At 37.7% G+C, this 15,221-nt stretch overlaps 1 protein-coding gene across 3 annotated transcripts in view; it reads right to left on the bottom strand.

The window, feature by feature from the left end:
- The window catches only part of LOC136026915 (uncharacterized), a 182,479-nt gene that overhangs the window by 131,557 nt on the left and 35,701 nt on the right, over nt 1–15,221 (bottom strand). For 2 of the 3 annotated variants that reach the window (XM_065703745.1, XM_065703747.1), the window contains one exon: nt 5,694–10,492. In XM_065703745.1, the coding sequence (XP_065559817.1) occupies nt 7,648–10,492 (2,845 nt within the window). In that variant the 3' untranslated portion in view covers nt 5,694–7,647. Of the gene's footprint in view, nt 1–5,693; nt 10,493–15,221 lie in introns of those variants that run through there. The other variant, XR_010617441.1, reaches the window with a different exon arrangement.

The following is a 15,221-nucleotide window of genomic DNA, read 5'->3' as shown; positions in this document are numbered from 1 at the left end:
CTACTGTTGCTTCTATTACTAATACGAATACTGCTACTCCTGCTACAACATTTACGAGTCTTACTACTGCTAAGGCTAAGAGTAAGAAGGCAAAAACTTCGCAGAATGTGAGAGAAAAGTACTGAGAAAAATCAAACCACTTTGTGTATTCATGTTATCAAAACGGCGTATCTCAGGAATGCCTTAGAGTATTAAGTTGGAACTTTCAGTCAATAATGAGGGGCTAATGGTAAAAAGGGCCCTATTCAGATAGAGAGCGTACAGTTTCTTCGTATGAACGGCATTCTGTTTTCCAGACTTTCAAACACCATCGCTCATATTTCCACTTCTTATTACGTATTTTCTTGTATTTGCGGCGGGAATCAGGCGTTTCCACCTCGCCCGGCAACGATGATCTTGGAGACATTTTTGGACCATGTTGTTCAATCTTCTGCCAGCTGCTCTGCAAAAACGAGCCACTGAGTCGACCATCTGTGACCAAACTTTCTGAAACCCCCGATAGGTTCAAGGTCTGACTTGGCCAGGTTCCACCAGTTCTTCCTCTGTCCTCCTTGGCGTCTCTTCCAGGATCTAATAGGCTCAACTAGAAGTATTTGGTGAGGCAGGTACTCTGGCGGTTTCCGTAATACATGGCCCAACCATTTCAAACGGCGTTTATTAATAGTGAGCGCCACATCTCTCTGAATATTGCACATTCGAAGTATATCCGCGTTGGAGATACGGTCACGTAGCTGTACTCTGAGAATTCTTCGCAGACAAGTATGCTCAAACACTTTCAGTGTATTCTCATGCTGTAGTTTTACCGACCATGTTTCAAATCCGTAAAGGAGAACGGTGCGGACTAGTGCCATGTAAATTCGAACTTTCGTTCGGACACTTGACTTCGCGGGGATTCCTTAAGGGTTTCCGATATTTCCACTTCAGGATAGCACAAACTAAATATCTAGACATTTTATCATATTATTTCAAATTCCCCATTGATTTTCAGAAATATTTTGGATTTATAACCCAAAAACATATAAACGTTTTGGCAAACTGTAAAGAAGCAAATTGAAAGATAACAAATTTCTGTTGTCATTTTAAAGACAATAAAAAAACAAACAACATTCTGTTTCATCATGGTAGAGCCTGTGGTTGCTACCTAGCAAAGCCCAAATCACGGCTCACATTGTTGTTGCTGCGGTAGAGGCACCTAGTATGATTCTGCCTCTTTCGACCATAGTAAGAAATGCCCTAGAGTAAGAAATTTGGTCTTATGGTAAGAAATACAATAGCACACATCTCCTAAAGATGGTATAAAATCGAATCCTATATTAAGCATTAGAATCGCCTTGTCCGAAAACCCTATAAAGGAAAATTAAAGTCCAATGGCTTGAGCCACAAAGAAAATCCATTGGCTTGGAAAACAAAGGAAAGTGGCTGCAATCACGGTATTGTCCATCGACAGCATCTTTTTTTTTCCTTCTCCTAAGCTAGCTGGACACTGGAATATCATATATAGCCATTTTTTGGCTCATTTTAAAGGAAATTGTCCCATCTAGTGCCTTTTGTAGTTAACAAAAGATAATATTTTAAATAAAATCAATTGCTTTACAAAAGCTGCCTTTTCATACACAAGATGATGACTGACGTCATTATCATAGGTTATAACCATAAATGACATAAAAAGTAAAATCTGCATTGCGATGTTAGTTATGATGACGTTAGAATATAATAAACGTTATACCACTAGGACATAGATTTTAGATTACACCACTAGCCAGTTTAAGTCAATTCATTATGGTGATAACAGACCGAGCTAAGCGAAAGAAAAACCGAGTAAACTATCAAAGTGGAAACCTAAATATCTACTTCAAGAAAATAGCACCACAGAATAAATAAAGAGAGCACCCTGGAGTTTAATTGAGGTAATTCAAATTCCACCCTGCCAGTCCAGTTGAGATGTTTTTCTTAGGAAAACAAGTTAAAAGGGCAGTTGCAACTTCTCACATTTATCGAGCCCTGAACATTTGCCCCAATTCCCACGTAAAAGCAGAACTAAATTTTATTCCTAGAATTCCCCTGTCTCTCGCAACACACTTTCCTATTGTTTCTAAGTGTGTTTGTTTGTTTGGTGCTGATTCCCAACCCTGAAACAAAGTGTGGAGGGCCTTATGCTTCAATTGTCCAAAAGATAAGACATCTAAATAATCCTCGTTAAAACTCTATAATTCAACAGCATTATTAGATTTTCTATACACAGCATCATTTAGGAAGATTTTTTCACAAACAGATAAACGAAAACTCCATTCACAATATTTCGAATTTTGTGAAATATTTACTCCATTTACCCCTGTAGCCCCGAAATTTAGATGAATCCGTAAAAGTAAAACTGCCAATCCATTGATAGCTCTATCAAAACGTATTTTAAAACATAACCGTAAAATCAGTTTTCACTTACGGATTACGGATCTTGTACGGTGTTGTTTAAAGTTGTAAATATATAACTGTTGTTCAGTGTTTTATAAATGATCTTCATTCATTGTTCTGATAAACGTCGTGATGTCTTTTTTCTTATTCCCTTTTTGTAATTTTCTCTATTTTAACTTCCGTCTTTGTGTGGTTTCTTTATATCGTATGAAGCGTTCGAAATATATAAATAAATATAAGACAAATATCTTTTAAAAAATTGTTTCCCTGGTTCATGATACTGTTAAAAGGCAAACCGTAGCCCATATTAACGTATGTTATTCCAACAGTAGAATTTCCAAGCTGCTGCACCGAAGATTGTGACCAATCGTCCAATACCATTTCTTGCTTCTCATAATGGATCTATAGCAAGAAAGGTGTTGTCTAGGAGGTCAAAACCACCCATTCTTTAGTTATAGCTCTTGACAATGGCTGGCTGTGGGATAAATATATCTTTACAAGCACTCCTTGACAACGGATTGGCATGAAAATTGGGCTCAATAGTATTAAAGTTGGTTGCAACGCATACAGCTTTGCTGTCAGTCCATTAGCAGCTAAAATAGTTCTTGAAGATCTGAAATCAAAGAACCACCGCTCCTTCTTTTTCAGAGCCTTAGAGTCTTTCAAAGACACCCTGTTAAGTGATTTTCGCGGACTGTTGCAATTGCCCTAAAACCAAGGCGTTGAAAATGAACAAAGCAAGTCATAGCCTGTAAAAAAGTTGTCAAAATAAATTTAATGCTAGATGGGTCTTCAAAAGTTGATAGAAATTTTGTTACCACTCTAGTACTGAGTGGCCAAGAGGGTGACTGCTGCTTTCCCTTGATAAAGATCAATGTTGAAAGGATATCCATGAGATCAAGCTAATACCCAGGCCTTGTAGCCAGAACGAATTGGCTCACCCTTGATAAACGTTTCGTAGCTATGACGCCCGTAGAATGGTATTATTTGCTCGTCTGTGGAGAGTTTATGCAGAAGGTCTCCAGCTGTTTCAACTTCGAGTTTACAATCTCAAAGAGTGGTCGCACCTTAGCCATTTTGTCGCCAAGGGCAAGACTTTCATTGTTCGCGAAGTGCAGATCCTGCTTTATCTTAATGAAAGCGTTTCTACTCAAGGCTTTGCCTACGATACCGACACTCTTGTCAGCTGACTTGGACCAGAATAAGCGTTCACTTGGAAGCTTATTATACTCAGACAGCAGTATAATCGCCAAGAAAGTATTTAGGTCTTCAAAGGCTTAAAGTGAAGCCAAGTCACCTTTTTAAGTGACGTATATCTGATAGTCTCTTTGAAAATCAAATCATGAATATCGTCATTGAAGAAATGACAGAAGATCTCATACTCGGACATCAAATATAAAATGTATCAAGGACTCTTTTATGGTGCCAGCAAAGGATTGGCAATGTACAAGTTGTTTTTTTTTTCATCGTGGGGCTAGATTGGCTTGACTTTAAGGAGTAGTCTAAGCTTTTCTCTTGGGTGTTCGGCTAATGATGGGCATATCATCACTAACGGGCTCAGGAACAGCAAGCACTACATGCTCTACCATGCTCTATCATAATCTCTATCATGCCGGCAACATCACGTGGAAAACTCTGGAATACATCAGCTTCTAAAGTTTCATCGTTTACCTCCTGTTTGTGAACAGGGATTTCAGAAGCATCCAGCCACCTCAGAAGGGATTGTAATCATATCAGCAGGGTCCCCATTGTCACCAGACATCTCTTCTAATGTCCCTCAGTATTTCGCCAACAGCTCCCTCAGTATTTCGAAATGGTTTGAATCTCACTTATAAGCAAAATTATGTTTTAGCCCCTATCAACCCATACTCGATTTTGCCCATTGTTTCCAATTGAAAACACTTTCATAAAAGCCCTGAGATATAGATTTTCATAGTAGACTGACAAAGAGCGTCCCACAATCCTACTCCCTAATGAACTGGCTTTGCCATGGACTCGGCACTAATGGGTAAAAGTTTTTTTTTTATAGGGATTTCAGAAAAAAGCCTGAAACCCCTCAAAAATGGCATCATTCGAAATGAAAAGTGCATCATTGGAATCAGCATGGTCGAAAACCTTAGACTGGTACACTGGTCTAACTGGTATGTTTTCTAACAGACCTATCGTCTGTTGGAATGCAACACCACCGTCTTTTTTTGACAAGATTATATAAAACAAATAGTTGAAACGCCGAATAACTATGTCTTTGGAGATATCTTGACCCCCGATAGCCCCCTGGGAAACGGTTTTTAAGTTACAAAATTTGCCCATTGTTTTTGTATAGTATTTGGTATTGGGAAGTATGCATACACTTTTCGGGTAGTGAAAGGAACATTTTCTTCTGGTGGGATTTTCCATGGGGAGGAAAGTTTCCAGTAAGGGAATTTTTCACTGGAAATCTGCTTCGTTGGACACTGTGGGAATTTGCCAAAAATCCTTTACGAAATTTTTTATGTCTTGCTTTTTCTTTGCTGACACAATTTTACGCGTACAGATGTTTAGGGTAACTGCCCGGTGTAAATTTTCAGAACAGTAAATTTAGAGAACAACCTAGCAGAGCTAGGCTATGTATTGACACAGCAAATGAAAAGCTAATACTTTCCATTCTTTCTAATTTCCATTACTAGGGTTTCTATTTTTCCAATCAATGATGCATACACAATCGCAAGTTAATTTAGTTAGTATAGTCTACAATTAATCAAGTCTACAGTTACTTGGCAAATTGGGAAAGTCTTATAAAAACCAGTATAAGTTACAAAACAGAATTTTCACTCAGCATTGAATAGATCATATTGATATAAAAAACAAGAGAAGCAATCAACTGAATTTGATTTTAGTCTAAAATTCAATCTAAATTAAAATTTCTTTGGATCTAATCATAAATTTTTGAAAGCATATTTACTCTTTTTTGGTGTTAAGTAACCCCCCAAATATTGTTAAAATTATAAAAAAAAACAGAAAACAAGGCAAAACAAGCTATCAACTGAATTTAAGACCATTAAACTAAATTTAAAGAAAGTTTCTTTGGATACAATCTTAAGTTGTCTGAAAGCCCGTTTCCTTTTTTAGTCTTAATCTTAAGTTTTTTTTTTATTCTGTATTGGATAATCAGATTATTTTGGCTTTTATAAGCTATACTATGAGCCATTTTCTCACGGAAAAATCCTTCCACCCTTTAACTGTCAGTACAATATATAGATCCTAATAACGAAAAGACTCATAACCTCCAGAAAAAGAGCTTAAACTTTAAAACTTGAACATTTTTTATTTCATCAAAGAATCACATCACAGATCGCTATTTAACACTCAGCGATACCAATTAATCAAGAAAAAAGGTACGGACCACTTGCAGCTTAAAAAAATCAAACAAATTCACTAAACACAAATTTTGACTCAAAGATGGCCCCAAAGTTCCAGAAATACTATTCTGAGTGGGGAAGATATAGGCAGAGGCGTAGGTGGGTTTTCTAGTGCTTGGAGACGATTTCAGTCACAGGCGTCCCCCCAGTTTATCGTCCATGAAATAAATATAAATAGAATCCCAACAGGAGTTGCACTTGGGGACTGTACGCCCTAGTGCCCATCCCCCCCCCCCCAGCTGGCTATGCCACTGCCATAGGACCATGCCTTTTATGGCTAAATTTTCATTCATAATGACTAGAAACAAATGATTGTCATTAGACGGTATAAATTAAAACTTTGAAGCAGAAATTCTCCACGTAAATTATCAGCTCTTAACCCCCCCCCTCCTTTTTTAAAGAACAAAACAACTTCTATTTAGAATTGATAAAAACAATTACACTGAAACTATAGGGCTCCAATTCGTTTTAAAGTTTATATTCAGGTTACCAATAATTTTTAAAGAAAGCGAAACCTCAATAAGGAATATTCTAAACCAGAAAAATGCTCCCTCTCCAAAAAGAAATAAAACAAACAAAGCCACGAATAATAAATTGACACGCTTCATCTTAGATAATGGCTTCAATATGGTGCGAATAATCATCTGGACTGACCTAAACTCTAAATTCAGTTTATTGAATAAAATTTCCACTAAATCCACGGTCTAATTCGCAGAAAATAAAATTATATTTTGTAGCGATATTCAGATAATCACGAAAATACACTAAAAAAAAATTCTTAAAAAAAAAATATCACACCTTAAAAATTAATTCTTGAGCATTCTTACTTTAAATTTCCACTAATTTCTTTAGAACATCACATAGTTAAAAATAAGGAAACCAAATTTCGCTGTCCAGAGATTTATTCAACTTTAATGAAAATACATGTTACCGTGAACAGCGAAATCTAGTAGATGTTGACATTTCAGCGATGAAAATCCTGCATATGGGTATTTAACAAATATGTTGCACATACATCAAGCCACTATGTGTTTCTTGACCAGTCAGCTTTGTCAGTCTTATGCAAGGTTTGAGGGTGACAGGGTAGGTTATAAATCTCAGCAATGGGTTGGAAATTAGGTTAGAATCTCAGAAATATAAATCTTAGGTGTATATCTGAAATATCTGTTAAATATGTTAATTCAGACTTTCGCCTGTAGATTGCGACATGCATCAGGTTTCAGTCTTTCAACGTAAGGTGAAAAACACATAAGGGCAAAGTAACTCAACGAAAAATAAGATACAGTAGAAATAGATGGCGGTATATAGTAACAGGCGCAACAACAATTTTTTTGTCACCTCATTTTTGTCAATTTTTTTTTCTGCAGGGGTAATTAAGAAGGTCAATTGGACTCAATAGTTTTAAAATGGAATTGATTAAATTTCTTAAGCAATTACTTCATTACAAAAATATTTCTCACCATTTGGAGTTACTACTAATTAGTTTTAGGGAATAATATACGTCAGACAAAGTCTTTGATTCTAAAAAAGGTTTTCCGAGGGTCAAATTGGTTTGTCAAAAGTCAGAAGATAATCAAATTTCCTTAAATTGTAGCTATGTTACTTAACTAAATTGCTTAAATATGTTACTTAAACATAATATATAGCATTTTTTTGGCAGTTTTAATTTACAATAATCCCCATTACCAAGAAAACGTTATTTTAGTAAGCTATTCCCTTCTTGTACCCATTGCAATTCCAGGTCTTTTCAAGTTATGCAAACAGCAACAAGAAATAACTAAAAGTAAAAAAGTTAAAGACAAGTCGATCACAACTGAAAAAGTGACATATACATATAAATTCACTGATTGGAAGAATTAACTGCCTCAATGCCTCCCTGGTCCTCAACTACCGACAAATAAGCGGTTTCTTCCTTTATGTTCACTGTTTCTAGGACAGTCTCTTGCATGGGCACTAGTTCAGTAGATGGGTTTTGTATCATCTGATTCTCTACATTCTCATTTCTGTTATTTTCCTCGTCTTCAACAGGGCAGCCATCAGAGGCACATGGTTCATATCCAACTAGGTTATTTTGCATACGTTGAATGTGATTATGACATAGATGAGAGTTTTCAGTAATGGTTTCACTCACTGAAACAGTCTTTGGAATCATTTCTTCAGTAACTAAATTCCCCCAGCCACTGGGATTTGTAGTATCAATAATAGTTGAAGCACTACTTGGAGTGGATCCAGTGTTGCCACTCAAATGCTCGATAACACTTTCAAAATTTTCGGAAACAATAGAGTCCACATTCACACTGCCTCGGTTTGTGTCTATTTTCACGACAATTTTTTCAGATATAAGACTAGTATCTTGGGAGGCAGGTACAGAGTCGTCATAAGGCACTAAAGGCAAGCTGGTCAGACTTACTCGGGCTGGTTTGGGGGGAGGAGGAGATAATTTAGCTTTCGGCTTCTGTAAGTCAGGGGGCGGCACACATAAAAACTTTTCAGGTTGGCTCACCTCATTGGCAGTCTCATACAGAGATCCATTACTAGATGACTCTTTCCTATTTTTCCCCCGACTCGGTCTTTGCGGAACTATTCCAGGCTCGTAAAAACTGACACGCCGCTTTTTTTCTTCAATAGTAAAAGGTGAGCTTGTCTCTACAATATTTCCCCTTGAAAACTCATAACTTCCAACCAAAGGATCTTTTCTGTTTTTAGATGGGGCTCGACCAAAATCGTGAATAGCATCGACTCTCTGAGGAGTTGATACCATCAGCGGTTGAGAAAATTTATATGATCCGCTAGAATTGTCATCAGAATCCGTCTGTATGTAACGCTTTACCTCGTCGCTTGAATTTCCTTGGAAAACATCAGTCTGGGTACCTTTACTGCAAAAATTCGCAGTTTGAGTACAAACAGCACCTGAATTAGCCCTTGAAAGAATACAGCGCCATTCAGATCTATCAAGTTCTTTTTCTTTTTCTATTACGTGTCTGGGCTGGGCAACAACAGACTTGATATCAGATGGAATGTGTGTGTATCGATTCTCATCTTTTGATGGTACTCTATGCCCATCCTGGTTTACTGGTGGAACATAAACTGTCGGGGAGCTGAAGTAGCTTGCTGGTTTTCGGAGCTCTTGGGTAATTTTTGGCATCGGAGGGGGAGGTGGGATAACTTTTGATGATTCATTTTTCGAGAGACTTTTTTCGCCCTTTTGAACCTTGGCGTAAATTGGCTCAGGTCGTCTGTCCACTGTATCTAGCGATTGCTGGATAGAACAGTAGACGGTATTATTTTTGCTCACGTCTGCCGATTTTAGTTCAGTAGATAACGTCCCCTTTGTAAGTTTTAATATGCCGGCTTTGCTTGAGTTCAATATATTACCCCAGGATGAGCCAGACGAATCGTTAACCGATCTGTGTTTTGGCTGCTGTGGGAAAAAGGACACTTTAACTGCCGAATCGAAAGAGCTTGTCTCGTTTTTCTTCGATCGTGACGGAAGTGAAAACCGCCTAGAAAAACTTCTGCTTTGGATGGGACTGCTCGAAACACTTTGATAAACTGTATTATCCCCTGAACTTGTTGGCTTAACAGAATCTCTTTTCGTACTAAATCTTCGGACGAGAGTTTCTACCTTTTGCTGTACATAAGGTTTGGAAGACGACGAGCTTACTGATTCAGCGCATTCATCTGTTACTTCCGGAGTGCCAAAAACACCAGAATCTCTAGCAATCACAAACCTCTCTTGACTTGAACACGACATTTCTGAGTCCGAATCACTCTCGTTACGAGTGGGCTGTCTAAAAGATATCTTACTGACAGAATGTGACTGATCAAGACTCGGTCTGATACCTTTTCCTTTTTTAGAAATCGCTATAATTTGCTGCTCGAGCATAAATTCAATTTCCGAAGAATCACAGCGCATGCGCGGCTGTACATCCAGCCCAGCTCTTAACAGCCTTCGGATAAGGGTGGGAAACTGTCCAACATTGATGACAGGATTCTTTTCATTGTATTTTTCAGATTCTTCCCTTTTTTGACTTATCAATTCAAGCACATGTTTAAAATCTCTCTCCTCCCATGGCAGTTTTCCTGTAAAAACTTCTGCTACCACCATACACAGAGAAAAATTATCCGACTCAACCGTAGGCACTTGTCTTTCCATTACTTCCGGGGACATCCATCTCCAATAAATATTCTTAAATACGTCCCAAGGGCGCTGAACATAAACACATTTGTTTAACTCGCCTCGGGCGCGGATGGCAAACTCGAAATTGCCCAGTTTTGCCTGAGTAGGGCTAACAATGTGAATGGAATGAGAGGATATTCCTAAATGTAAAAAGCCCATATTATGGACTAATTTCAGGGCAGTGGCAATTTGGCAAAGAAAAATCAGCTTTTTTTTAAGGCCAAATTCTTGTATAGGCAACTCGTGCATACATCTATGTAATGAGCCAAATTGAACTCTTTCATAAACCAAAGATATTTGATGGTTTTCCTGGATCGGTATGACCCCAAGTAGATGCAGAATACCTGGTGCACTCAACACCCGTAGGTTTTCCAGTTCGTCCATCAATAGATTCTGAGAAGTGCTGCTCGGCGAACCATGTTTTAAGTCAGCATCGATGAGCCTTCTAATGGTAACAATTATCCCTTTCCAACTTCGGGGGTAATACTCCGTAACTGTTCCACATCTAGAAGAAAAAAGGATCATAAACTCTTTCGTTTTCGTGGAAAGGAAAGCCTTAGAACAGTGTTTTTTGTTGCTTATCTTTGAAAACAATTTACTCGACTCTTGATTGTAGAGACGGATAAATTGCGGCGAAGCTAAACTGTGGAAAACGATGCCAAAGAGCATCCGAGAATCTTAGGGTTACGGAGGGATTGTAATCTCGATTACAAACAATCTTTGTTCTAATAAAATATTAAATACTGAACGAACAACTAATGCTTTTTATGGCACTGGGTATTAACCAAGTGACATATAGCGATCGCAAATTCTGTCGGTCTGTCTGTAGGTCCTGGTTTTGCTACTTTAGGCACTTCCAGGTAAACTAGGACGATGAAATTTGGCAGGCGTATCAGGGACCGGACAAGATAAAATTAGAAATATTTTGTTTCTCGACTCGACTATCCGGGGGGGGGGGGGAGTTGGGGTCCCGTTAATTCTGAAAAACTAGAAAATGAAGTACCGTATTTTTTACTTACAAACTGGTGATGGGATCTTAATTAAATTTGATGTTTGGAAGGATATCGTGTCTCAGAGCTCTTATTTTAAATCCCGACCAGATCAAGTTACATTGGGAGGGGTTGGAGGGGGGAATCTAAAATCTTGGAAAACGCTTAGAGTGGAGGGATCAGGATGAAACTTGGTGGTGAAAATAATCGTAAGTCCTAGATATGTGATTGACATAACCGGAACAGATCCGCTCTCTTTGGGGGGGTTAATTCTGAAAAATTAGAAAAAGTAGAGTATTTTTAAAATACGAAGGAGTAATCGGATCTTAATAAAATTTGATGTTTGGAAGGATATCGTGTCTCAGAGCTCTTATTTTAAATCCTGACCAGATCTGGAGACATTGGGGAGAGCTGGGGGATGGACCTAAAATCTTGGAAAACGCTTGGAGTGGAGGGATCGGGATGAAACTTGGTGGTGAAAATAATCATAAGTCCTAAATATGTGATTGACATAACCGGAACGGAACTGCTCTTTACGGGAGATTTGGGGGGAGGAGGGTTAATTCTGAAAAATTAAAAAAGAGGTATTTTTAACTTACGAAGGAGTGATCGGATCTTAATGAAATTTGATGTTTAGAAGGATGTTGTGTCTGAGAGCTCTTATGTTAAATCCCGACCGAATCCAGTGACATTGGGGGGAGTTGGGGGAAGACCCAAAATCTTGGAAAACGCTTGGAGTGGAGGGATCGGGATGAAACTTGATGGGAAATATAATCATAAGTCCTCGATACATGATTGACATAACCGGAACGGATCCACTCTCTTTGGGGGAGTTGGGGGGGGGGGGGGGGGTTAGTGCTGAAAAATTAGAAAAATGAGGTATTTTTAAATTACGAAGGAGTGATCGGATCTTAATGAAATCTGATGTTTGGAAGGATATCATGTCCCAGAGCTCTGATTTTAAATCCCGACCAGATGCGGTGAAGGGGAATTTGGGGGGTGGAACCTAAAATCTTGGAAAACGCTTAGAGTGGAGAGATCGGATGAAACTTGGTGGGAAAAATAAGCGCAAGTCGTAGATATGGAATTGACATAACCGGAACAGATCTGCTCTCTTTGGGGGAGTTGGGAGGAGGGTTAATTCTAAAAAATTAGAAAAAATGAGGTATTTTTTAACTTACGAAAGATTGATCGTATCTTAATGAAATTTCATATTTAGAAGAACCTCGAAACTCAGATCTCTTATTTTGAATCCCAACCGGATCCAGTGTCATTAGGGGGGGGGGCGGAAATCTTGGAAAACGCTTAAAGTGGAGAGATCAGGATGAAACTTGGTGGAATGAATAAGCACAAGTCCAAGATAGGTAACTGACATAACCAGACCAGATCCACTCTCTTTGGTGGAGTTGAAGGGGGGGGGGGGAGTAATTCGGAAAAGTTAGAAAATGAGGTATTTGTAACTTAAGAACAGGTGATCAGATCTTAATGAAATTTGATATCTAGAAGGATATTGTACTTTAGAACTCTCATTTTAAATTCCGACCAGATCCGGTGACATTGAAGGGAGTTGGAGGGGGAAACCGGAATTCTTGGAAAACGTGAAAATCGAGGTATCTTACAAATGGGTGATCGGATCTTAATGAAACTTGACATATAGAAGAATCTTATGTTTCAGATGCTCCATTTTCAATTCAAATTGGATCCGGGGACATAGAAGGTGGGAGGAACCGGAAACCTTGGAAAACGCTAAGAGTGGAGAGATTGGGATGAAATTTGATGGAAAGAATAAGCACAAGTTATAGATACGAGATTGACATAATTGGCACGGATCCGTTCTCTTTGGGGGAGCTGGGGGTTGTTAATTTGGAAAAATTAGAAAAATTGAGGTATTTTTAACTTAAGAACGGGTGACCGGATCTTAATGAAATTTGATATTTAGAAGGAACTCATGTCTCAGAGCTCTTGTTTCAAATCCTGACACGATCTGTTGACATTGGGGGGAGTTGGAGGGGGAAACCGGAAATCTTGGAAAACGCTTATAAATGTCGTAGATATATGATTGACGTAACCGGGATCCGCTCTCTTTGGGGGAGTTAGGAGGTGGGGCTCAATGCTTTGGCGAGTTTGGTGCGTCTGGACGTGCTAGGACGATGAAAATTGGTAGGCAAGGAGCTGCACAAATTGAATGATAAAGCTGTTTTCCCCGATTCGGCCATCTGGGGGACTGAAGGGAGAGGAAAAATTAGAAAAATTGAGGTATTTTTAACTTACGAGTGGGTGATCGGATCTTAATAAATTTTGATATTTAGAAGGACCTTGTGACTCAGAGCTCTTATTTTAAATACCGACCAACATTAAGCCTCTGACTTTCCTTTTAAAGCAATCGATTCTTAGAATTTTGCCAGAGTTCATACCATATGAGCTCTTAGCTCTTCCGACCTCGTCATGAGTGCCATATGAGCTCTTAGCTCTTGTTTTTAAAACAAACTGGTAATTGAAAAGAGCCTTAGGGCCAATCACACGTTCTTAGCTTTTCTTGTCACTTATAAACAAATTTAAATGTTTACTAAGATCTTCGCTTTGTACCAGATGGCAATCACGAAATACTAATAAATTGATCATCTGGAAATTTGGGACTATAAAGTAATTATAAGAAAATGTGGATAAACCATGAAACAAAATGTGGGCTGCCCCATTGTTGGCTGCCTGTCATTAGATTTTTACCCTTAATAAGGAAAATATATCTTCTAATTTTGCCTGAGTGACCCCTTTCCGGCTTTTCACAAACATTTTTCACATGATTTGCTTGGAGCAAAAAAAAAAATCAAATTTTTGATAGTATTGAATTGTAAGTAAATGACGTTCCTTGTCAACAACGAAAGCGTAAGAGCCTAACTAATCATAACATTTAAGCAAAGAATCAGCTTTTTATGCTGATCCTAAATATGCATTTGTTTATTAGTAATTAGTGCAGTTATTAGTACACAAGAAAGTTCGTATAATTATATAAAACATACGGAAAACAACTTAATAAGGGGTAATTCCGGTAAAAATATGCCGTCAACTTTTGCTTGCATTTTTCACTTTGAAAAAGATTCAATTTTTTACAGGTATGAAGTATAAAGGCGTCAAATATATCTGTCTTTGGTATTCAAAATTAGATTAAAAATATTGAATTAACAGATTTTATTTGATTTGCTTGATTTTAGTTTCAACGTTTGACTTTTACAAAACTGCTTTGATATTACGTTACCTTTTATCAACAATTGAGTTTAAAGGCATTAATTATTTTGATGTTTGATAGCCAATTTCAAAACTGTCGATATTGTTAAAAAATATTTGTCCGACGCTTCGGCACTGCTCAACAGAACTTAATGCTGAAAGTTTATATCTTAGTTTTTGTAAGTTTTGTAAGGCTATGGTTTTGTGTATTTTTGTAATTAATTACTTTTTTCATTTTTATGTACTTTTACTTTAATTGACATACTTTTTCATTGCCATTAGAAAAATGTTTGTCTCTAGGCTTCATTAAATAAAAAAAAAAAAAAATTCAACTGAAAGCAAGGGCTAACATTAAAACTTAAAACGGACAGAAATTATTACGTGTATGAAAGCGGTTGCTCTCTCCTCAACAACTCACTCTTCACGCTACAGTTTTTCGGCACTATAAAAAAAAGTTATAAAAAAACTATAAAAAAAAACAAATTAAACAATGGGTAAATTTTACAGCTTAAAAACATTTCCCCAGAGGCTGTAGGGGGGGGGGTCATTTTATCTCTAAAGCCATAGTTATTGGGCTTTCCAACGATGTTGAAGAAAAGAGCCATTTCAAAATTTTGATCGGACGATTTTAGGAAGAAAGTGGCGTGGGAGGGGGCCTAGTTGCCCTCCAACTTTTTTGGTCACTTGAAAAGGGCACTAGTAATTTTCATTTCCGTTAGAATAGGCATTCTCTCGACGTTTTAGGACCGCTGGGTCAAAACGATCAGCCCTAAAAAGAAAAAAAAAGAAACAAATAAACATGCATCCATTATCTTTCTTCTGGCAAAAATTTCAAAATTTAACATTTTTGCAGATACGAGCTTGAAACCTCTACAGAAGAGTTCTTTGATACACTGAATCCGATGGTGTGATTTTCATTAAAATTCTATGATTTCGAGGTCTTTTTCCCTTTTTTCGAAAATCAGACAAATTTTCTCAGGCTCGTAGCTTTTGATAGGTAAACTAAGATTAATGAAACTTCTA

This window comes from Artemia franciscana, chromosome 5 (genome assembly GCF_032884065.1).
Source record: "Artemia franciscana chromosome 5, ASM3288406v1, whole genome shotgun sequence".
In the NCBI taxonomy this organism is placed as follows: Eukaryota; Metazoa; Arthropoda; class Branchiopoda; order Anostraca; family Artemiidae; genus Artemia; species Artemia franciscana.
Note: the sequence above shows the minus strand (reverse complement) of the source record. Positions and strands in the feature narration are given on the sequence as shown.